Genomic DNA, 23,784 nt, shown 5'->3' with positions numbered 1-23,784 from the left:
ACCAGGTCTGCAAGTTGCTGCTTAAAGAGGAAGGAATTCATACCGTGCCCTGACATGTTACAGAAATACTTCTGAGTATATGGCTGTTAGGCGCTCCGCTGTGCTTGTTTAGTGCTTCTTAGTATATGGTTGTTGGTATAGGCCGGGAAGTAGATTTGGAAATACTTGCGATTCTTTCCTTTTGGTCGTGGGGCTTTCAACAGAACAAAATGTCCTTCGGTCCACTTGAGAGCAACATGCCAGTGAGGAAGAGGGACACACCAAACAAGGAATAACTGTAGCCGGACAAACATTCCACAAGTATCTAGGGTTCGCATTTTCCAACTCCAACCTTTGAAAAAAACTAAACCAAATCAGCACACTAAGAAATGGAGGGGATGCAGTCAGAGAAGCTGACCACGCTGCCTCCTGTTCTGCTTTTCCCAGGCTGTGGTCAGACCGGCAGCCTCGGCCCGAAGCAGCCAGGCTGACCTGCAGTCTAATAATATGTGAAAGGGCCAAGGTCTGCTGGTCACAGAACACACACCGGAGATCAGTCCAGGCTCTACCTCTTAACGCCATGCTTTCTATTACCCTATTGCAAGGAAGTGGGGGGAAAGAAAGCAAACTTTTAATTATTCAGGACAAAATCATGACTTGTGGCTAGCGTGAATTCATTTAAAAAAAACCATGTGCCACAGGAGTCGGAAGAGGAGGAAACCTTGGTGATTAACAGTGAATTCTAAAGTATGACGCTATCATTACCTTTTCAAGTTGATGTACATTTCTTTAAGGGTTTCAGAAGTGGACTTTTATAACAATGTTAACAAATTATAATATTTAAATTAGCAAACGATTTAAATGAAAAACATCTGCATTCTTGTATTTAGATGACCATGAATCGTAATCAATGGTACGTAGCATTTTACTTCATACCTTTTAACAGTACCTAAAGCTGGAACGATAGGTTGACCTGGTGAAAACTTTACTATAATAGAATTGCAAATATCTGAGTCTTGCGGGGTGGGGTGAGGCCTACATACTTCAGTGCTATTTACGAATCAAGTAGGCAGATGACTTTGTGTTAACAGATTGGCCAAATATTACGTTTCTAGGGCTCACTTTGGTTATTAAAACGGTATTTTCTTAAATATGAATAAGCTTTTAAGGGTTTGAGAGAGTCCTGTGCTAAGAATTCTGTGAGAAGGTCTTACAATTACGTTCTGAAGACTAATTAAAATAGCACTTTTGGAACTAGAACTGAAAAGCTATTTAATTCTTTAATACATCCATCTGCTAAGAAAAACTGGATAATATCTGAATTTAAGAAAGAATGGTACATAAAATCTTCTGGGAAAAACAATTATACAGACTGTTCCAAACCCTGAAGGATAACTATGTATAATGAAAAGTCCCCAAAGCTAGTAAAATTAAACGGATTTACTTTACATTTCAGTCACCACTAGGATTTTTGGGGTTCTTTGTGTTGATTAGTTACTATATATAACTATGAAGATTTATGCTTAAAAAAAAAAAAAATTGAGAGACAGGCATCACAGCATGGTAGTTGAGTAGATGTACCCAGGCTTGGCCAGTCCTCAATGTGTGATCTCCATTACACTGGTGTAACTGCTTATAACTTCTGTATGTCTCAGTTTCTTCATCAGGGAAATAAGGAAAATAGTACCTCCCTCATAAGGTGGTTGTGAGGATTAAATCAGTTAATACACAGAAAGCACTCAGAAAAGTGTCAGGCACATAGTAAGCAATGAATAAATTTAGCTATTATTACTTTAAGTACTGCCAAAGGCTTAAGGAAGCATTCACAAAAGTAAGTACTCTTAATCCCAGTCTGTTTTCACTCTACATGCAGGAGTACAGCTAGGAATTAGGAGATCTGTGTTCAAGTAAAAGGTCCATCACTCACTAGTCACCCTTAGTCATTCAACAAAACTGGCTGAGCAACTGCCCGCACCAGGCACCGCTCCAGCATCAGCCGTTATTCGGGGAGCGCTGATCTCGAGACACGTTGCCAACATTCTAAAGCTGCTTCCTCATCTGTAAAATGGACATAAGATCTACCTGTCTGATTCATAAGGTTATTCTGAAGCTCAAATGAGGCAAAATGCATGAAGGCACTTGGAAGATTTAGGAAAGCACCGTCAGAGTATGTTCCAGGAATGTGGTTTAGGGTATGTCTGGACCCTCTAAGGAAGTGTATTACTCAGTTCCAGGTCTTAAAAAAACAAAACTGTAGGTGTTTCTTTATAACAACGTTTATAAAACAGTACTATGTTTATTATAAAACTTTCTCTTCTTGAATTCCAACTCTGTGGAGAGTATTAAATACCAAACAAACAGTTGATAGAGAAATTCGTTTCCTTTAGAAACTGTGGTTGCAAAGAAAATGTGAAGCCATGTGTTTATAGACATAAGTTATTATCATTATTATTAACTAAGCCAATAACTAGCAGTTTCATTTTTTACTAACTGCTATACAAACACTATTTCATTGAGTCCTTACAGCAACTCCATAAGGCAGGTATAGCAACCCCAGTTTATAGGGCAGAATCCAAGCGACTGCAAAGTCTGTGCTCATAAACGCTACGCTACATCACACGATAAAAACTCCAGCAGAAAAAGCCATAATCATTTCTGTCTCCACCATATCACATACTTAAGAGAAGTGGTAGATCAAAGAGCTCTAAACTGTGTTCTGATCTTTGGTAATAAAAGTGACGTTAGAAAAGCTATTATAGAACAAGTCCTTACTGTTCAGTTCATTTTAAATCTTTAAAGCACATTCCCAGTTGGGTTTTTTTTTTTTTTTAAATAACCCATTGCTCAATTTAAAAAAAATTACGGAAAAGTAGAAAACAAAAATATTCACAAGTCCACCATTCATAGTCCGCCACTGACACAGTCCCTCTGCATATATATTTTTATGCAACTTGTGAGCTATGAACTTTAGTTTTTGATGACTGTTCTTAAACATGATGCCAAATATAATGGCTAGACTGTTTTTAATTGGCAGATATAAACTAATGCTAAATGTTGGGTAAGCAGAAAATTATATTACAGAGGTATGTATTATTAATGTCTTCGCAAATTTTCCAACTATGGAAAAACAAGCAGAGAATAACATTTCAGTGGTACTAGCTCCAAAGTATGTTGGCCATGTGAGAAATTGAGTTGATCTTTGTATCTGCATAAGTATATATACACATACATACATATATATATATATATATATATATATACACACACACACACACTCATCTACCTATACTAAGCTTTTTTTGGCTGTTTTAAGATTTATAGGTTTCTGCAGACCTGATAACACTATAGCTAAATATATTATTAGAACAGTTAAGGAGAAACTTGTTTAGTCATTGAACTTTACCAAAGTTACCCTTATGGGTGATTAAACTGTAAAGCTTCCCCTGTGAAAAGGTTAAATATTTGCTTCAGACAGCATTTTCAAGATAAGCAAAATGCTTTTCAGAGCTATCAATCCTGACTACAAATTCAGAAAAGAAAATTCTACCGTTTGTGAAATGATATCATAACGAGTGGCAGAAAAAATGGTGACAAAGCAGAATAATTTAGGGCAAAGATCCCAGGTATCATGTCTAAGTGTATGTAATGCCACATTACTGGCACTTCGATTACAGTGACTAACACTAAAATCTTTTTTTAAACTATCACTGAACATAACTTTTGCTTTTCCTCATGCATAAATTAAAAAATATGCAGAAATCTTTATAGAAAACAAAGTCAGGAATCACAAAGTTTTTAAAAATAGACTTTCTAGTGCTTCCTCTTACGTAAGAGATTTATGTTAGTCATAAACTCTAGGAACCTATTTATATTGCTTAATATGATTTACAAAAAATCATACCAATCCATATAAATAATACTTTGAATGTAGAAAACAATGCAGACTAGTGGCTGGCTAAGAATAAGAATGTTCAGTAAAACTGTACTTTGAAAGTCAAGAAGAGCATAAGCTTAATACTAACAGAAAACTGTCTAGATAAAGTGAACATCTAAAATATTTTTGGATTTTAGTGTATATGAAAATACATACAGTGTGTATATTTGTGTATAATACTGAAAAAACAGTTATCAGGCATTCCTGAATTAGCAATTTAAAACTGTATATACTTCTTTCAGAGAGTGAAATTATTGTCCTTAAATAGGAAAAAATTAAGCCAACCTATCCTGTCCAACTGGAAATGAGAACTATAATAATAAAATGAGATTAAAAAATTACCATGGCCTATTCTCCATAAAAGAGCAAATTAATGTTATATATCCTTTTATTACAGAACATATTTTTTTTATGGAGAGAAAAGGTTTATGCGGTACTTATATATAATTTTAAACAGAATTCCTTTTAACTTTACATTTATAATACTTCTCTTTAAAAATATCTTTAGCAGGCTACAAATTAAATGAAAGTCATGATCTATGCATTTCCTTACTTCAGATTTAGGTAACTTGAATAAAAGAAGTGAATAGTATGTTCAAAACTATAGTTCAAAAAAATATAAAGATATGGGCAGATGATCATGCTTAAAAATTACACTTCAAATTGAGCACTGGTTTTGAAGGGAGAAGGCATATTATGCTATATTGTCTATAAATATTTACTGAATAAATATGATTCTCCTGTTTTTAAAAATCTTATAAGCTGACTAAACCACAAACATGTTGAATCAGTTTTAGTAAAAACAAGCAGAGGCTTTTAAAATAGTTATAAAGAGAAATTATGATTAAAAAAAACCTTTCAATATCTTCTGGTGACTATTTCTTTTAAGGTTAAAAAAAACCCCACCAAAAAAGTGTCATCAAATCACTGTATGTTTCAGCCTTAATATTTTAAAGTAATATATTAAGATATACTATACATATTAATAGCATGAAAGTACTTCACATTGAAATTTTCACTTTGAAGCCTTGACAGTAATTTTTAAAAACATCACAATAAATGATCATAATTTAAATTCTGAATATGGGAACCAAAAAAACCCCCAAACCCAACAACATCTGCATTTAACGCTTCAACTGAAATGTAAACTTCTAAGACAACATACATACCCATTTGCATCAGATTCAGTGTCACAGTTCTTTAAGTGGTATCACAGACAGTAATGTGTCCCAAAGTCCCTCCTTTCTCCTCGAAAGTCATAACATTTCTGTGGATTCATCCGTTATTTGGTAAGACTGTTCATTCAGAAAAAAGTTAAAGGAGTGAGCCTGTATGTCCTTAGAGACTCTAACTTTTAGAAATATAGAAATATATTTTCTGTATATTGAAACGTACAGAATATTTAACATACCATTAATAATGGTATGTTAAAATAGCAAATAATTTAAAATAGACTGAATAAATATATCTCAAATGAGAAAATCGCAGAAGAGAACAAAGAACATTTTTACCACCTAGGTACTCTTTAAGCTGCTACTGTGATGAAAAGACGTTTTTGGGGGCCTAAAACAGAACTTGCACCTTGAATGGCAGGCGTCCTTATAATATGTGGACTGGATCTTAACTCTGTTTAAAGTTATTGTGCAATTTACACATTCAGATGTGCTGCTTGATAAATGTAAAAAAGTTAGTTAAAATATTTGGTATCGGGGCTTCCCTGGTGGCGCAGTAGTTGGGAGTCCGCCTGCCGATGCAGGGGACACGGGTTCGTGCCCTGGTCCGGGAAGATCCCACATACCGCGGAGCGGCTGGGCCCGTGAGCCACGGCCGCTGAGCCTGCGCGTCCAGAGCCTGTGCTCCTCAACTGGAGAGGCCACAACAGTGAAAGGCCCGCGTACCGCAAAAAAAAAAAAAAAAAAAAAAAATTTGGTATCATTATTGTTATCAGTATTCACTGCAAATTATCTCATGATAATATTCTGTCCTATAATGTGGACTTAGGTCTTGTGCCAAATAGCAGCACAGATTACAGGATCATGGTTCAAATCATGGTCAATGACTTAGCTGGTACACAGTGAGAAGGAAGGAATTTGTCTATAATAAATAAATAAGGAGCCTAGCTTTATTTTAGTATCAGTTGCTAGAACTCAACAATGGCTTTCTGGGTACCCAGAGGCAGAAATAAAGTTTCTTTTCATAAATTACACAGTGATGGTGGGGATGGAGAACAGGAGGCACGGGGATGCTAGCCAGCTTGCTAAAATATATACTTGAGTTCTACTGGAGGTATGTAGTCTTGTTGTGTATCGGTTATTTGTAAAGGCTGACTGAACAAAATTCCCTTCATCATACAGGCACTGCTGTCTGCACTACAGTAATAAAGAAATACGCTGATAGAGAGAACGGCTTCGAGTGATAAACAATCCCCGGGGATCTGCAGTGAGATTGTTGGTTGACTGGAAATGCTCTCTATCTCTCCAGATGGTATCTGTCCTTGAAGAAGCCATTCATTGCCTAGAAAATAAGAAGGTAAATTATTAAGACTGCATAAGAAGTCAAGTAGGAAATTGGACAGACCTTACGAACACTAGATTCATTCAATCAACAAATATTTACTGAAAGCCTCTAAGTGCCAGGCATTGTGCTCTGTGTGGAGGATACAAAGTAAGATAGAAGAAGTTCCTCGTCTAATCATGTTGATGTCAAATTAAAATTCTTCCTTTGAACACTGTAAAATAAATTATAAAGTTATTTCTATTGAAATCCAGATGAATACTGCCAATATGGTTATAGATTTAAAATGTGATTATGGAATTTAAAATGAAAACTATTAATAAGTTCTAGAAATAAACATAGGATACTTCAGAAAATAGATCATTTTTACCAGATAAGTGTCTAGAAATATAATATGCAAACTACAAAATAATCCAGGGAATACAAATGTATGTATAACTCTGCAGTGACTTTCAAGACGATGAATTACTGAATATCCAAAGGTGGTAATTAAAAAAAAGCCACTGATTTTTTTAGAAACAAGTAACACTGAATACATTATTCCAAGGGACTCAATGTAGAAACCGAATAGACTTTGTCTACCTCATTTTAACACACAAAACTCCTCTGAGACTTAAATACATAGATTATCTATGTAACAAAAGTCTAAAAAACCACTAAAAATCATTAAGTCTTCTAGTATTAAAGTTTTTAAAATGTTTTTATTCACCCAGTGCCTTCTCTCAGAAGGAACATATGCGTCATATTGAGGAAGTGCATACTTAGGCTGACACTCAGCATTAGCTAATTAAGAGCCATCACTTGGGAAATGCAGGACCTGCTTTCCTGCCATCTTAAATAGAATACATTGAACGTAATCTAACGATTTAACGACAACTCGGGGCCATCTGTACAAAAACTGGACCATCTACTGAGTAGTGATGAAATTCTATGTCTACTTTTTAGCTTTTCTCTCTTTTGACCTCAGGATGAGTCAACAGACTAGAGCACCTGCCTCTACTGGTCCTCTTCATCTCTCCTTTAGTTTATTGCTTCTAATATTCTGTTGATTGAAAAATTAAATCTGAGATACATATATCAAATAAGAGTAAGGAGAATGTGAAAGGCTGAGAATCTAAAGAGTTAAGTGCAGAGCTTTTAAACAATTCTTTTAAAATTCTCTGGCCTTTTTGCTTGCTTCTGGACTGAAGAATATGTTTTATTTTAATGTTTGATTTTGTTAGATAGCAGGCTAGTGGGGGAACTTCTTATGTTAAATAAAAACAGGAAAATAGTAAATTACACTATCTTAATGTCCAATTCTAGAAATAAAACAGTGTTTCTCTAGATAATTTTTGGACACATCACGTGTATCTAAAATAGACAGCTAAAAATAGCTAAGAACTTTCTCTTTAGATCACTTCACTTTCCTTTAATACTATCCATGTTTTGTACTCCAATAACTTGATACTAATTAACTTGTGTATTTGACAGGGTTAAAATAAACATGTTAATTTACCAGTATCCTATTAAAAAAATACTCTGTTAATTTAATTTTTCTGTGTGCGGTTAAAGAGCAGTTATCTCCAAATGATGCAATGCTTTCAGACTAATGGACACAGGCAGGACAGTTAAACTGGCAGTTGAGGACTTGCTCTGAACATACAGAGGACTGCGGAATGAATGGCCAGGGTTTGAGTTCTCTTCTGCCCAAACATCCTCCTCTAGTACTGCACGGGTCAGCCCTCTCCTTTGTGGGGAGTAGATGGGGGTTATTTCCCCACAGGCTCAGTCAGTCACTCCAGAGCCAGCAAACTCTAACTCAGCAGTTCCTTCCGGCAGATCTCTCTGTTCTCTTGGTGTGGATACCAAGTGGGCAGTTGCAGGACAGTAGCTGCTGCTCTGAGAAGGTACCAAGGTAAGAAGGCATAAAGCCTGGATCTGGGTGATGTACAAAAGAAAAGCGTGTGAGAGGGCCTGAGACAGGAGGAGTCGGGCAGCAAATTCAAAACTGAGTGAGAACCTGTGAAAGAGCACGGGAGGCTAGGACACAGCAAGATCACTAGGGACGGGAACTTACTACTGTTCACTTTCAAATTGTTGCCTACTCTCTTAGAGATGTTGGAAAGCACTGCTAGAAGACAAGCAGTACACTGATTACTTACAAGTTCATGAAATAAGTTCACACTGTGATTCAAACACACACCCAAATCTTTACATAATTTACAGTAACTGAATACTTTCAAGAATAGACTCAAACAGGAAATGTTCTGAGATTAAGAGATCACAAATTAGTGACTGAGGACAAAGGCTCTGCCTGGACTCTAATCATAGTAATTCATCTGTATTTAATTACACATCCTCCTCCAACAATGTTTTTTCTTCTACTTGAATGGCATACTTTTAAGCAATGGCTTTGGCATTCTTGTAGCAAGAAAGTTAATGGGGCTCAAATTCTACCTTTGGAATCCCTAGAGGAGAAAACACAGCTTCAGGCTTAATAACTGGTAAGTCAAGTCCTAATGATACTACTGAAATAAAATGAACAGCAACTGAAAGCTCTAAAGCGTTTGACAGACGCTATCTGGAAAAGTGAAAGATAATAATAAAACCACCAAAGAACTGAATTAGAGTTTGTGTCAAGTTAATTCAGTTAAAAGCAAGAATATATTAAAAAAAAAATCAAACTCCAGGGAAAAATCAATTTAATTCTTTAGAAGAGAATCTGAGATTTAGTGGTATAGTGGTAATCATAATTAATACTGGATCAGGACCCCAGAGACCTGCTGATTAAACTGCTTAGCCAATACCTACACTTCTGCTCCCTTGTGCCTCACCTTGGCTGGAGACAAACAGCCTCCACGTGGACTAGCCTAACTTTCAATTCATGACAGCCAGCCTCAAACACAGCCTCCCGGCCGTTCAGCAATCACACTGTATTTCCCTCATGCAGTCACCCTCCCACCTTCCTGACCCTCTTCTTTTTTCAAACCGCCAAAACCTCCCCCACCACCTCTCACTCCCACTCTCAGCTGATAGCTGTGCTTCCCAATAATTAAGAAAACAGAAGCATGCAGAAGAGTGCTTCCACAAGCATCCACTTCAGTTACCCATCTAGATCTCTGGGTCGCATACCGGGCCCTCCCTCCTTACCGTGGAAATGAGGTCCACATTCCTGGCAAAGGCCAGCCTGCCACCTCTCCTATCCTCCTATCCTTTAGGATACCCCGCAACACATACCATCAGTCCTTTCCTCTACTGATCTTTGCCATCAATATAACAAACACACTGCTCGCTCAACTCCGTTTTCCCCTGAGGGCAAGTGCTCTCTTTTCCCTTATCTTTTTAGCTCAGCTCCTCTAAGAGCTATCTATATTTACTTTCTCCAGTTCCTCTCCTTCAATTCTTTTTTAACCTGCTCTAATCAGGCACCTCCTCCATCACTCTGAAACGGCCCTGGTCGAGGACATCAATTAACTATAACATTGAATCAACGATCAATTCTTAGTCCTTATTTCACCTGATCTATCAATCGCGCTCAACACAGCTGATCCTTACGCTCCTTAAAACACCTGCTCCAGGAAACTACCCTCTCTCTTGGTTTTGCTTCTACTTGCTTATTCACTCTTCAGTCTTCCATGTGGGTCCCTACCTCCCTCCTTGATCTCTTTATGCTGCAGTGCTCTAGAACAGGGTCACCAAAGTATAGTCTGTGGACCGGTGCTGGTTCACAAACCATGGTGAGTTAAGTACAGAAACCGAGAGTGGGGTTTGGAAACTTTTGTAACATCCCAATGCATAACTGGTGGCTTTGAATTTTATGTCTTTAAAAAACTAACTTCGTTTTTAGGACTAATAACCCTAGAGCTAGTTTGAGATGGAGTAGCACAATGGAAAAGACACTACACTAAGAACCAGCAGAGCTGGGTTCAAATTCCATCTTTTGACCTAATTCAATATATGCCCTTCAGCAAATCACTTTATCTCTTTGAGCCCGTAGTCTCACTTATAAAATAAGAGTTTTAAAACAGATGGTGTCCTTTGGTGCCTCTCAGCCCTAATATTCAAGGGCCTAACATTCTAAGACCACACGAGTCTGTCTCATGTAATGAATTTGCTTAATAGCAAATGGCGGCAATTATGATTAACTTCAGGTGAGTTACACTGTTATTTAATAAAAGAATCTCAAAGGCTAAAGAAAACTGCTAAAGTGGGGTTCAATCTGGATCTTTCTGTTTTACAAGACCTTCCTCAAATCCTGCCCAACTGTAAACATATCACAAATGAGAAAAATTACTAGATCAAATCTCAAGAATTTATGAAATATTTGCATTTGCAAGATTACTGTCATACCTTCAGCTGATAGAAACCAGCAACTGGGTGCTCCTTCAGTTAGCTTTGTTCCTGATGGGAGGTCTAATCTTAGCTTGAACTGAAGAGTTTGCCCTGGAGATGCAGCCACCGGGGAAAGTCTAATGTCTGGAGCAGATTTAGGTAGTCTGGGTAAGGTCTTCTGTTTTTCTGCTGGGAATGGGCCGTCCACCATAGCACTTTCAGATCTGAAGACTGGGAGCTAGAAAACAAGAAAATCTGTTTTTTAAAGCACAAGTACTTTATAGTATTATAGACTGACAGACCTTATTTTCAGACTTCAGTACAAACATGAGATTCTGTGTCAAGGAAACTTAATTGCCATTCTCTTCTGAATCAGAAGTTGTTTACTTAAATTTCCTCATGATTATTTTGTAGGTTCAGAAAAATATTTCATCCTGGCCAAAAAACTGCCAACATTTATGAATGAAACTGAATTAACTGTCCAATATGTTCATAGATAGCAGGAAATTAAAATAAAACTTTATCAATTTAAATGTAGTGGATATAATATACACCCTCTTATAATTTTCATTGCCAACTATAAGATGTCATTCACCTTATATCAGAGATCTATGTCAAGAGAAATGACACTTATGATGGGAATCTGTGTTTTTATTTTAAAACACATCTTGGAAATTCCTACAATTTTAGGAAAAAAACTTGCATTTTTCCAGGCAAATGTGATATATAAAGGGCTAACTTGTATTAGAGACCATGTCCATATCTTTAAAATTAGAACTTACTTAAGTTTCTTCCAATCTTATTTTTAAGTCTTGAGAAATGTGGCTCCTAGAGCTTCCTTTAAAGATTATTTGGTAATGGATTCACCATAGGAAACAAAGATTACCCACTAGTCAGAGGATCATTAAAAAAAAAAAAACACCCAAGATTAAACAACCCAACCCACATAGTTTGTATGTGTAGTGTGTCAGTATGTCCATACATTTAAAAAGAGATGAGTCCTTTTTTTTTTTCCCTTTTCTGAAAGTTCATCAAATTCTCTCCAACTTCTAGAATCTTTCTCAAACACTCTTGGCACAAATGGAATTTTTATTTTAAAAATAACAGGATATCCTTGGAATAGGCACCCACTCACTACTCTACCCACATGTTTCACTTTCACCACTAGAGATGGCCTAACCAAAAGTGCCTCTGTTGTTGCTGAGGATCTTAGAATCTTTCTTAAAATGATGCCCTTTAACTTAAAGATTACTTACCACAGAAACTGTTTTTGTTTCTAAATCCATCACTTTAATTTGATGGTTATTGGTGTCTGCCACATATAATAACTGACCATTCTCTCCAATACACAAGCCTCCTGGTTCATTAAAAGTTGAGTCGGTGAAATTGGAACCGATAACATTACTTGCATCTCCAGTTCCCGCTAATGTTGTACAGTTTTTTGTTTTTGGATCCACAACTTTAATCTAAGAAGATAGAACAAAAATTTATATATCTGAAGCTCAACTGCACATTTCTAGTATGGAAAAGTATCATATTAAGCAAGCCAGAGAATTCCTGATTGACATTAGTATTCTTAATAAATCTCAGAAAAAGAACAGACATTTCCATATTTTCTTAAAAAGCCAAACATTCAAATTACAGTCTAAGGGGAGATATTTCATTCTGAGGGCTAAACACTATAAAATCCCCAGTTACGTCCTGTCTTCTAGAAGCAATCTTTGATAAAATTATTTATGGAATTAAAAAAAAAATTTTAATGTTCTTCTCTCCCCTCACAATGGGACAGAGTGGAACTGACTTTCTTCTCATGAATATCTAACATTGGCTGAGGATTTGGCTACTTACGTTAAACTTAATGACTCCTCGCTGTGTTTCAATTACATTAAATTCACAGCCTCTCATCACAAAAATATTAACATTTGGGTTCCACTGATTTTATAAAAAGGAAAAATGCACAGTAAGAATGCAGTAGAGACAAAAAAATGGAAATGCTGATGAAAATGGAATTACTTGCTAACAGGCATGGCAACTGTGCAAAGGCTCAAAAATGTTCATTCGTTAGTTGACATGTTGATTTCCCTGCTACCCGCCTTGTCCTCATTTACTCAACATGTTACTAAGCAGCTTTAATGGCTTGCAATTCACAAGTTTTGGCTAGTCATTGGGAATTTGTTCAGTCCTTTCCCCCCAGCTCAGAGTACCATCACATCCTCTCTGCAAGAAAGGACCAAGAAAAGAACAGAAAGGCTTATGTACAGTTGTCCAAAACTGTCACTCCTCGCTATATTTTAGCGGCAATTGTAGGAGGCTCACAGATCTTTCAGCATTTTAAATACCGCAAGTGAAAAGCAGGGTATTATATAATTCTTTCAAGACTCACCTTGTGATTGTAAGAGTCTGCCACGTAAACTAAATTCCTTTTCTTGTCCCAAGTTACTCCAAGTGGGTGTTGAAGCTTTGCATTGATTCCTACTCCATCAACATCACCAAAAGCAAATAAATTCTTTTTTTTTTTAAAAAAAGAAAGAAACAGCATGTATTAAAATTTTTTTACAGTGCTTTGTTAGGGTATAAAGTGAAAATTAAGATAGCTGTATATGCTACTTAAAGGGGAAAAAGTCTGATTTCATATAAATAGGGCTGGGCATTTGACTGAAATTAGAAAAAAATGATGGAATTCTGAACTTGAATTAATTTGTGGTGTTTAGGAATTTTATTCACAAAAATCACACATCTGATCAGGAACAGGTCAAGTCTACTGATCTGGTGCTCTTTCCACCCTACTGCCAGATATCTAATCTACGTTTTCCCCTTGCTTGGTAATCAATATTTTATCCTTCCTTTTCTCCTGAAACTTTGCCATTTATATATAATCAAGTCGAGTCATTTTATTTTCTTAGGTGGTTTTGTTACTTGTAGTTCTTCATACTCACATTTCCTTTGGTTTGACTTCCATTTTAACATGGACAAGCCAAGAACTTTCTCCTTCCTAAATTTTATTAACTCTTCACAATTCAGAAAATCACAAGCTTGTCAAGCAGGCACACCACACGAGAGCGCTTCTCATTACCATAGGATCTCTCTCTCCTCCCACGAGGTGCTTTACTGCTCCATCTTTCAGCGAGACGGTTCTCACTGTACTGCTCTCACTATCTGCTACAAACAGGCAGCTCCAGGGATCCTCTGAGGCCAGAGAAAGACCTGAAGGTTGGGCAAAACCGGCTTTGTGAGGATATGAGTTATTTCGATTCTCTTCATTTCCACTTCCAGCAAACCGAAGGCAGGTTCCTTTTTTTAACTCACTAAAAAAGACAAATTCATAGGTGAAGTCAACATTGTTATACTGTGTCCAATTTCATTAAACAAATGAATGTAAATCAATGGTGACAGCATTATATACAAAAAAAAAAAATCCAGTGATCTTGGCCTAAATTGTGCAAATCACCTTTCACTGTCGTTTCTAATCATTAACTTATTTATCCACTGTGTAGGGACCTTTCTACCTTTTTAAATTTTTGACATACACAAAAATGAAACTATTCTCAATGGCAAGACAGGAAATCACTGACAAAGTTAGAAATATAAGAATAAAGATCATATCATTGATGGGATAGTTTTTTTTTTTTCCTCCAAGTGATGAGAGGTAGGTACAGCTAGATCCCACCTTTACTTCCTGACCTCTTCTTAGCTTCATGCAACATTAGGTTCTGAAAGGGAATTAAAAAGATCTAGGTAACCTTTTCTAGCTCTTGATAGCTTAAAGCTTAAATTTTCATTAAAAATGTTTTATTTTCTTGTATATAAGTAGAGACTAGAAAAAAGAATTAAAAGAATAATTTGTGAAAGACAGCCAGGTACTCATTTTAAGATAATAATATGATTACACTGCTTTAACTAATCGATTGTACAAATCCATTTCTTATATACAGTAGGGAAATTTCTATTTAAAGGACTATCGTAATGATTCCTTTTGTAATGCAGAGAAAGTTTTATACCTTGGCTTCTAAGTTTATGTCAGAGGAACTGTAAGGAAGACATGGTAATGTCCTGGGTTGAGGGAAGGGAAGAAGCTGACTTCAGATGCAAAATAACGAGACTATATGTATATCATTTCCTAATAGGGCACAACATGCAAAAGTCTAAAATGACCATCATATCATTTACTAGTTGATATGATCCCAATGCTAACTTTGGTAGGGAGCCAGGAGTGGAGGCAAAGGGATACAAAATGTATAAATACAGCCATTTATTCAAGGAACTCGTAAAAATAACCTACTCAGAGGAATACATGTAATGACCAATATGCCAAACAAATAAAGGAGTTACAACAATTTTAAAAAGGAGTTCCCTTAATTAAAGGTAGAAAGAGTGGGGAGAAACGGTAACTTCTAAAAGCTCAGGAGCTATTACCACTTGAAGATCAGTAACAAATAAAGGGTCCTTAAAATTATACTACAGGTCAATGTGATCCAAATGGACACTTTACTATTGCAAACAAGTGACAACTCTACTTATGTGGAAATTTAGTCCACTGTTGACCATCTAGGTCCAAAACAGCCATCGCTTACAACAGCATATTCTGGTCACCTCTGCTACTACTTTCTTCCTCATCTTATATGTTATCGGTCCTGTCGCTGTTTGGGCTACTATCGTCTCTGGCCTGGATAACAGCAATCGTCTCCTCACTTGTAGCTCTGTCTCCAGTACCGTCACACTCCAAATGCTGCCAGTGTCCTTTCAAAAACACAAATCTTATGTCGCTTCCCCGCTTAAAACTTCCTATAAAGGTATAAGCAGAATAACTTTCAAATCTCTAAAGAAGACTCACAAGGCACTTCATGATCTGGCTGCTACTGACATCACTAGGGTCATTTCTTGCCTAGAAAACCTCTACTCTTCTGAACTCCTTTCTACTCTCTATCAGGTTTTAGTTTAGTACCATCTTCCAGGAAGCCTTCCTTGATACCTCAGATCTTATTTATATCAGGTGTTCCTCTTATTTATGTAAGGGACAACTTCCATTTAAAGGACTACTGCAGTGATTCCTTTTGCACACAGCGCCTGTACTTCCCAACTATTTTTTGTTTGTTTTTGCTGATCTGATTCTTCCTCTGAGAACAGTAACCACATTTTTTCATTTTATTCTTAATATAGTAAACATATCATTTCATCCCTACGGCCAAGCACAGTGCCTAGTTTGCTTAATAAATATTTGTTAGATGAATGATTAAATGTTGCAAAACATCGTACAAAGCAACACACACATATACACTCCTTAGAATATCTGATATTTTGGATTATCTATATAGCTGCCCCTTTCTACTGATAAAGGTAACTGAGGTGACTGACACTTACTTTCTAGGGTGGTTTGACAGTCTTTATGGTCTATGACTTTCATTCATTTATTTCTTCTGCAGACCCTTACTGAGCTCCTATCATGTGTCAGAGACTGTGCTAGGTACAGGGGACACAAAAGTGAATGCGAAAGGGTCCTTTCCTTTAAGAGGCAGTCTACTAGGAGAGAACAGTTATGTAAACAAGTGCAACCAAAAACAGAAGGTGAGAGAGAGAGGGGTGAGAGGGAGGGAGAGGGGAAGAAGGGAGAGGTGGGAGGGGAGGGCGGGGAGGGGAGGGCGGGGAAGGGAGGGAAAGAGAACCCTAACCCCAGTGTCAGGGAGAATAGGACAGGCTCTATAGAAAAAATACAAGAAAATTTGTAGAGACACTACTTTTCCAGCTTTATACCCCTAACAGTGGCAGCAATGCTACCAACATTTACTGTACATGCCAGGCACCAGGCTGAGCTCTTCACACACATTAATTCTCAAAACAAGCCTATGAGGTAGATATAAATAAGGAAACTGAGGCTTAGAAAGTTAAAGTGACTCTCCCAAGCTCATGTAGATAAGTGGCAAAGCCAGGACTCAATCTCAGGCCTGACTACAAAACCTGAGCTATTAACTACTCTGCTATGCAGTCTTCAGATATCTGAATTAATGATCAGGGATATTAGAAATACGCATTAAAATAAAAGATGCTCCCAGTTCTCCTTGTGGGTGCTCGGGGGGACCGCTCTTCCCAAGCTCCCCGAGGTTGGGTGTGGTCACGAGCCTTACTTGGGCTGACGAAATGTGGGTAGAAGTGATGTGTGTCACCTCTGAGGAGCTTTCAGAGCCAGTGAGCAACGCACCAGCTCTGTCTCTCTCTGCCAGGACAGCTGGCAGAGCTCCAGACGGTGGCTGCTGCGTCAGCCGGGGGCAGAGCAGTGCTCCCCCGGCAGACAGACCTCGCGCTAAGCCACCGGGCACCCGGGCTGCTGGTTACGGTAGCACAGCCCAGCACATCCTGAGCAGCACAGTGAGAGCTACGAGGATGAAGGCTTCGGGAAAAGGAGTTCTGTGAACGCCACGTTTACCCAAAGAGAGATGTTACCGAAGTTACCACTTACTTTTTCTTTGGTAATCTGCCACAGTCCAACAGGAATGCCCATATCTGGTGAGTCCCTGCCATGGCTATCCACAGAATGTCATCTCTTTGGACCTCTGAACCTTTATGAAAATAAACAGTAATTACTATAGATATATCTGGTTAATACAAACATTCCCAATCTTTCAGAAATTTAAATTAAGGGAAGACAGTAGTATGTTTATAAATCATCCGATAGAAGAAAGTAAAAATATTTGCAATGTTTTAAGTCATTTTGGGAATTTTTCCATTTTCCTCATGAAAAGTTTACTTCTTTAGACTTATAAATTTACATTCACAGAAATCCGAAGTATTCTTAATAGCAAAATGTCCCTCTGCATCTCTGGGCACAATGTTTTTAAGCGTCTGAGTTCTCATTTTATGTGGCAGAGGGATGGGTTGGCACACACTCCCCAAAGCAGCTCTGGCACCCAAGTACCTAAATCACATGCTCGGGGAATATAGGAATAGTTCTTTGAACAATTTCTCACGAAAGGACTGTATCTTTTAATAGTTTAAGAAATGTATATTTCTACCCCAGTATTTAGCTTTTAAGACTTAGACTCACATCACTGCTGCTCTTTAAAAATCTACTGTTTAATTGTGAACCTTTTTCAAAAAGATATGGTTGACATGTAATAAGGCTAAGAGTACACTATATTACAATATAGCTGTGTTCTAAAATTAATAAATAATGTTGTTTTTTTAGACTGATATTACAACTTATTACAATGTGACAAGGCTCTGTTTCTCAAATTAATTCTATTTTTAAAATATTTAATTAAGCTGTATTCTGAAGCTACTTTTACATGTAGTTGAGACATTTTCACTAAAATAATTTGGTCAGACATATGCTAAAATAAATATATCGGAAAGGCTATTTTATTTGTACTTTCTTTAACTTCAAGTAGTTGTGTCCAGAAGGAATTTTTCTTCCTTAACTTGAATTACTTTCAAGTGTCTTTTAATTTAACAAAATTAAATTTTGTTTATTTAATTTAAATTTTGTTTAATTTAACAAAAATAATGTTGATGGTCAATAAACTGTGGTTGCTACGTGCCAAGCACTTTACAGAGATTATCACTTGAATCTTCTCAAAAGGCCCTTCTTACAGGCCTTTTACAAAAGAAACTGAGGCTTAGACAGGTTAGCTAACTTACCAGAATCACAGAGCTAGTAAATGAAGGAACTGGAATCTGAACCCAGGAAGTCCAACAAGAAAATCTATTTAACGTGCTGCCTCTTTCGCTGTGTTAATTGCTATCATATGAAATCTAAAGGAAAGCAGTTTACTTCCATTTAATTTTTCAGTCAAATATTTTTAATAAACATAAATTAAAAGTGACAGTGCATCCATGTATTCTGGGGACTCAGTCTCTGCTTAATCACTTTAGAACTAGATCAAAAACTTTTCATTATTATATTCTTTTATTTTGCCCCTGCCATGTGAAGACAAAGGTTGAAGGTGACCGTCTATAAGCCAGAAGAGAGCTCTCACCAGAAACCAATCATGCTGGCACCTTGACCTTGGACTTCTAGCCTCCAGAACTGTGAGAAAATAAAATTCTGTTGTTTAAGCCACCCAGTCTGTGGCATTTTGTTATGGCAGCCCGAACTAAGACATTCCCCCTGAGAACAGAAATGAGACAAGGAGATCTGCTATCAACACTTATTTAGTATCATATGAAGGTCCTAATTCATACAAGAAAAAGAAGCAAAAAGCATAAAGATTGGAAATAAAACTATGATCATTAGAAGATGACATGGGTTTAAAGCCTCTCTACTTTGTCAAAGAAGAGCTGTGTTGGTATATACAGGAGTGAAAGACCAAATCAGGTCTCCATTATCTACTTCTCCAAACAGGCCAGGCTAGTTCAACTAGGGTCTACCTATGAGGCCAAAGCTTCATCGTAATATTAGTGTGAGCATCTGTTTGGTCTTAGTCTCTGTGTACTTATTTCCTTTAGAAGCTGGAGGTATGAGAAATAGTGTAGAAGCAGAGGCTGTGTCAGGTCGGGACTCAGGAGTTTATGATTCTACATACCAGTTGATGAGGATGACAATGACGACGGGGGGCATGGTGGTGAAAATGAAAACCATTCGGAACATCTCCTGTTTAAGGCACTGAGCTAATAATAAGCACTTTATATGGATTATTTCCTTTAACAACATTAGCAAGTCTAGTTATTATCATCTCCATTTTATGAAGAAATTGAAAGTCAAAGGGGTTAAATAATTTGTTGGTATTCACACAGCTAAATCTGGAATAATAATCCATTAGAGAGTCCAATTCCAGATTATTAGTGTTCTGATCAGAATGAAGGAACTACAGGAGTGAGCCTGTGCTCTTCTGGCCAACACTCTGCTTGGCCCGTTCTCTTTTCCCTCCCTTCCACCCCTGCTCCATGGACTTAGCTTTGGATTCAATTACCCAAGTGCATTTTAATGTGTGATCAGAAATTGAGATCTGATCAAAGGTAACCAAGGCTTTACACTCCAGTATTTGTGGCTAGGTCACTCCTTCTGCCCTTCTCTTCTTGTAGCCTCTGGAATAGCCGGTGGCCAAATAATCTCTTTCAAGTATTTTTTCCAGTCCCTCGCCTTTTCATTTTTGGTTTGGTTCAGCTTATCAACATCTTGAGATTTTTATAATGAGAATCTTATAGCAAACAACAATAACAACGGACACTTATATAGTACTTTCTATGTGCCAGGCACTGTTCTGGGTGCTTTCCATATAGTAATTCTCCCAATTCTCACAATAAACATTTGAGGTAGATACTATTAGTATCTCCCATTGAGATGAGGAAACTGAAGCATCAAGAGGCTGAGTAACTTGTCCAAAGTCACACAACTACTAAGATGTGAAACTAGTTAGAACCCAAGTGGTCTGGCCCCAGAGTCCAGGCTCATCACTTCCTTACTAAACTGCCACTCAAGAAGTTTTTACCCTGCCTAACCATTTCAGTGAGGGCTGAAGAGTTTGTTCTTGTAAATAAAATGGGAGTTTAAAAAAATGGGGGGGGTGTAGTCTGGCATTTATAATGTCTATCAAACTAATAATCATGTTTATACTGTTCATCCTGGATTTTTAAATCTAAAGTATATAGTTGTGGGACTTCTCTGGTGGTGCAGTGGTTAAGAATCCTCCTGCCAATGCAGGGGACATGGGTTCAATCCCTAGTCCTGGAAGATCCCACATGCCATGGAACAGCTAAGCCTGTGCACCACAGCTACTGAGCCTGCACTCTAGAGCCCGCGTGCCACAACTACGGAAGCCTGTGCACCTACAGCCTGTGCTCTGCAACAAGAGAAGCCACCACAATGAGAAGCCCGCACACCACAACAAAGAATAGCCCTTGCTTGCCGCAACTAGAGAAAGCCTGTGCACAGCAATGAAGACCCAACACAACCAAAAATAAATAAGTAAAATAAAATAAAATAAAAAATAAAATTTCCATCCTGTTGGGAAGAAGTATCTTGACTTTCCCCTCAGCTTTAAAAAAAAAGGGGGGCTTCCCTGGTGACGCAGTGGTTGAGAATCTGCCTGCCGATGCAGGGGACACGGGTTCGTGCCCCGGTCTAGGAAGATCCCACATTCTGTGGAGCGGCTGGGCCTGTGAGCCATGGCCGCTGAGCCTGCGCCTCCGGAGCCTGTGCTCCGCTCTGCAACGGGAGAGGCCACAACAGTGAGAGACCCGCGTACCGCAAAAAAAAAAAAAAAAAAAAAAAAAAAGAGTAGGGGCTTCCCTGGTGGTGCAGTGGTTGAGAATCTGCCTGCCAATGCAGGGGACACGGGTTCAAGCCCTGGCCTGGGAAGATCCCACATGCTGTGGAGCAACTGGGCCCGTGAGCCACAACTACTAAGCCTGCGCGTCTGCAGCCTGTGCTCCACAACAAGAGAGGCCGCGACAGTGAGAGGCCCGCGCAACGCGATGAAGAGTGGCCCCTGCTCGCCGCAACTAGAGAAAGCCCTCGCACAGAAACGAAGACCCAACACAGCAAAAAATAAAAATAAATAAATTTATTTAAAAAAAAAAGTATATAGTTGTATCACCAAGTATGGGTATTAGTTCCTTCTAACAAGAATGTGGCAATCATGAACATTTCAACCTTAAATTAAGAGTACACTTGGGACTTCCCTGGTGGCGCAGTGGTTAAGAATCCGCCTGCCAATGCAGGGGACACGGGTTCGATCCCAGGTTCAGGAAGATCCCACATGCTGTGGAGCAACTAAGCCCGTGAGCCACAACTACTGAAGCCCATGTGCCTAGAGCCCGTTCTCTGTAACAAGAGAAGCCACCACAATGAGAAGCCCCTGTACCACAACAAAGAGTAACCCCCACTCAACACAACTAGAGAAAGCCTGCGTGCAGCAACGAGGACCCAAAAATAAATAAATTTATATATATATAAAAAAAGAGTGTCCTTAGAATCACTGACTTACAGCAGTCACAAATTAAAATTAAAAAAAGGACAATGCCAATAGCTAAAAAGGTTTTGGGAGTTAAGTATTTTTAAAGGCAAAATGCCTCATAGTTATCAATTATCAAGAAGGATTAGTAAAATAGTTTCAGAAAACAGGAACAAAATCAGCAAATGAAATATGAATATAAAAATTACCTGTAGTCCAGCTTTTACAAATTCTGTGTTATTTTAAGCAACTATGATCAAAATAGATCCCACTGACTAGAAGCCTCTTAATGGCATCTGTGAAATCATCCATTAGTGTAAATGGTTTTTTCTGCGCAGCTTCTAAATCTCCCCTGTAAAGCAAAGCCTTAATCCACTAGGAAAAAGCAAGGAAGTCTGTCACTGCCAGGGCACAGGAAAAGACTAATTATAACTGGAGGAGGAGGAGAGGAAAAAAAAAACCTCTCTACCTCTGGCGGAGGGGCAAGGAAATGTCTTTGGCCAAAGACCCCAGACACCAAGCAGAGATTTCCCACTACTGGGAGAGAAGCAGGAAATGCTTCAAAACCACTCACAAATATAAGACAGAGTTAAGCTGCCAGAGAGAGAAGGAACAGAATCACTGAAAAAGCTCTAAGCTCTCCACCTTGTTTCATGGAGGCCCAGGCACACAGTGCCTCCCTAAGACTGAGGCTCACCAGAACAACAGAGAACTCTCCCTTAGCCCCAATGCGATCTAGTACAGAAAGACAGCAGCAGTCTATCCCTTGGGGATCTGTGCTGGCTGACTGAAAGCTGACGGGGGAGTACTAACACTAAGAAAAAGTCTCTAGCATCTAGCCCCCCAGGCTTAGGCAACAGCACACTGCTAGAGGACTGTGAAAGCTATGGTGATTTGACAGAACTCACAGCAATAATAAAATCCAGATCCAGGCCAGCTTCTGACTAAATTGACTCGACCTCCCATAATAATGACAAATACTATTGATCTCAGCCTCTATAGTTCCACGCATGACTGGAATTTAACAAAAAATGAGAAGACGCACTTAAATGTAAGCAAAACAAAATTAAAAAACAAACAAAAAAACATTTTCAAGAGACAAAGCGATCAACAGAAACAGACTCAGAGCTGACCTGAAATTTAGATCTATGACATAGACTTTGAAATCACTACGCTTACTATGGTAAAGAATCTAGAGAAAAAGACGGTCAACATACCTAAATAGATGGGGAATTTGAGAAGATAGATGAAATCTCTAAGAAATATTAAAATGGAAATATTGTTAGAAAAAGAATAATATCAGAAATGAAAAATTCCTTCAACAAGCTCATCAGTTGACTAGACACAGCTGAGGAAACAATCGATGACCCTAAAGATAAATCAACAGAAACTATGCACACTGAAACACAAAGAGAAAAGGGTGACATTTAAAAAAACCCAAAACCATAATATGTAAAAGTTGTTGAATATAATATTAGAATCTAACATACGAGTAACTGAAATCCCAGAAAGAAGAGAAAGGAGCAGAAAAACTATTTGAGAAGATAATGGTTGAGAATTTTTCCAAATAACGAAGGACATCAAGAATCCTAAGCAGGTAACTCCTCGACATATCAATCAAACTGCTGAAAACCAAAGAGAAAATCTTGAAGGCAGCCAGAGGAAAAAACACATTTTTTATACTAAGGAACTAGGAAAAGAATTAAATCAGACTTCTTGTTTATACTATGTAAGCTATAACACAGTGGAATGACATCTTTAAAATATCAAAAAAAAAAAAAAAGCCAATCCAGACTTATTTATGGAGTAAAAATAGCTTTCAAAAATGATTGCTAATTACTTTTTCAGACCCTCTCCCTCCAAAGAAAGGGCTAAGAGAAATCACTGTTAGCAGACATGTGCTGCAAGAAATGTTAAAGTTAGTTCTACATGCAAAAGCAAAATTATTCCAGCCAGACACGGGATTTTTAAGAAATCAGCAACGTTGGGAAACAGTCTGGCAGTTTCTTATAAAATTACACATACACTTATCATATGATCTAGCAATTTCATTCCTAAGCATTTGCCCAAGAGAAAATATATGTCCACATAAAAGCCTGTACACAAACGTTTATAGAGGCTTTAATCATAATTGCCATAAACCAGAGACAGCTGAAATGC

The 23,784-nt window shown here is 37.8% G+C and overlaps 1 protein-coding gene across 1 annotated transcript in view; it reads right to left on the bottom strand.

The window, feature by feature from the left end:
• Positions 1-4,423: 4,423 nt before the first annotated feature.
• NHLRC2 (NHL repeat containing 2) overlaps positions 4,424-23,784 on the bottom strand; it is a 60,782-nt gene continuing 41,421 nt past the window's right edge. Inside the window, exons 6-11 of the mRNA XM_060125726.1 lie at positions 17,193-17,292; positions 13,815-14,046; positions 13,125-13,247; positions 11,998-12,207; positions 10,760-10,979; positions 4,424-6,427 (exon numbers count right to left, since the gene is read on the bottom strand). Coding sequence (XP_059981709.1) covers positions 6,171-6,427; positions 10,760-10,979; positions 11,998-12,207; positions 13,125-13,247; positions 13,815-14,046; positions 17,193-17,292 — 1,142 coding nt within the window. The 3' untranslated portion in view covers positions 4,424-6,170. The remainder of the gene's footprint in view (positions 6,428-10,759; positions 10,980-11,997; positions 12,208-13,124; positions 13,248-13,814; positions 14,047-17,192; positions 17,293-23,784) is intronic.

The sequence above is a fragment of the Lagenorhynchus albirostris genome, chromosome 16, assembly GCF_949774975.1.
Source record: "Lagenorhynchus albirostris chromosome 16, mLagAlb1.1, whole genome shotgun sequence".
Taxonomy (NCBI): Eukaryota; Metazoa; Chordata; class Mammalia; order Artiodactyla; family Delphinidae; genus Lagenorhynchus; species Lagenorhynchus albirostris.
Note: the sequence above shows the minus strand (reverse complement) of the source record. Positions and strands in the feature narration are given on the sequence as shown.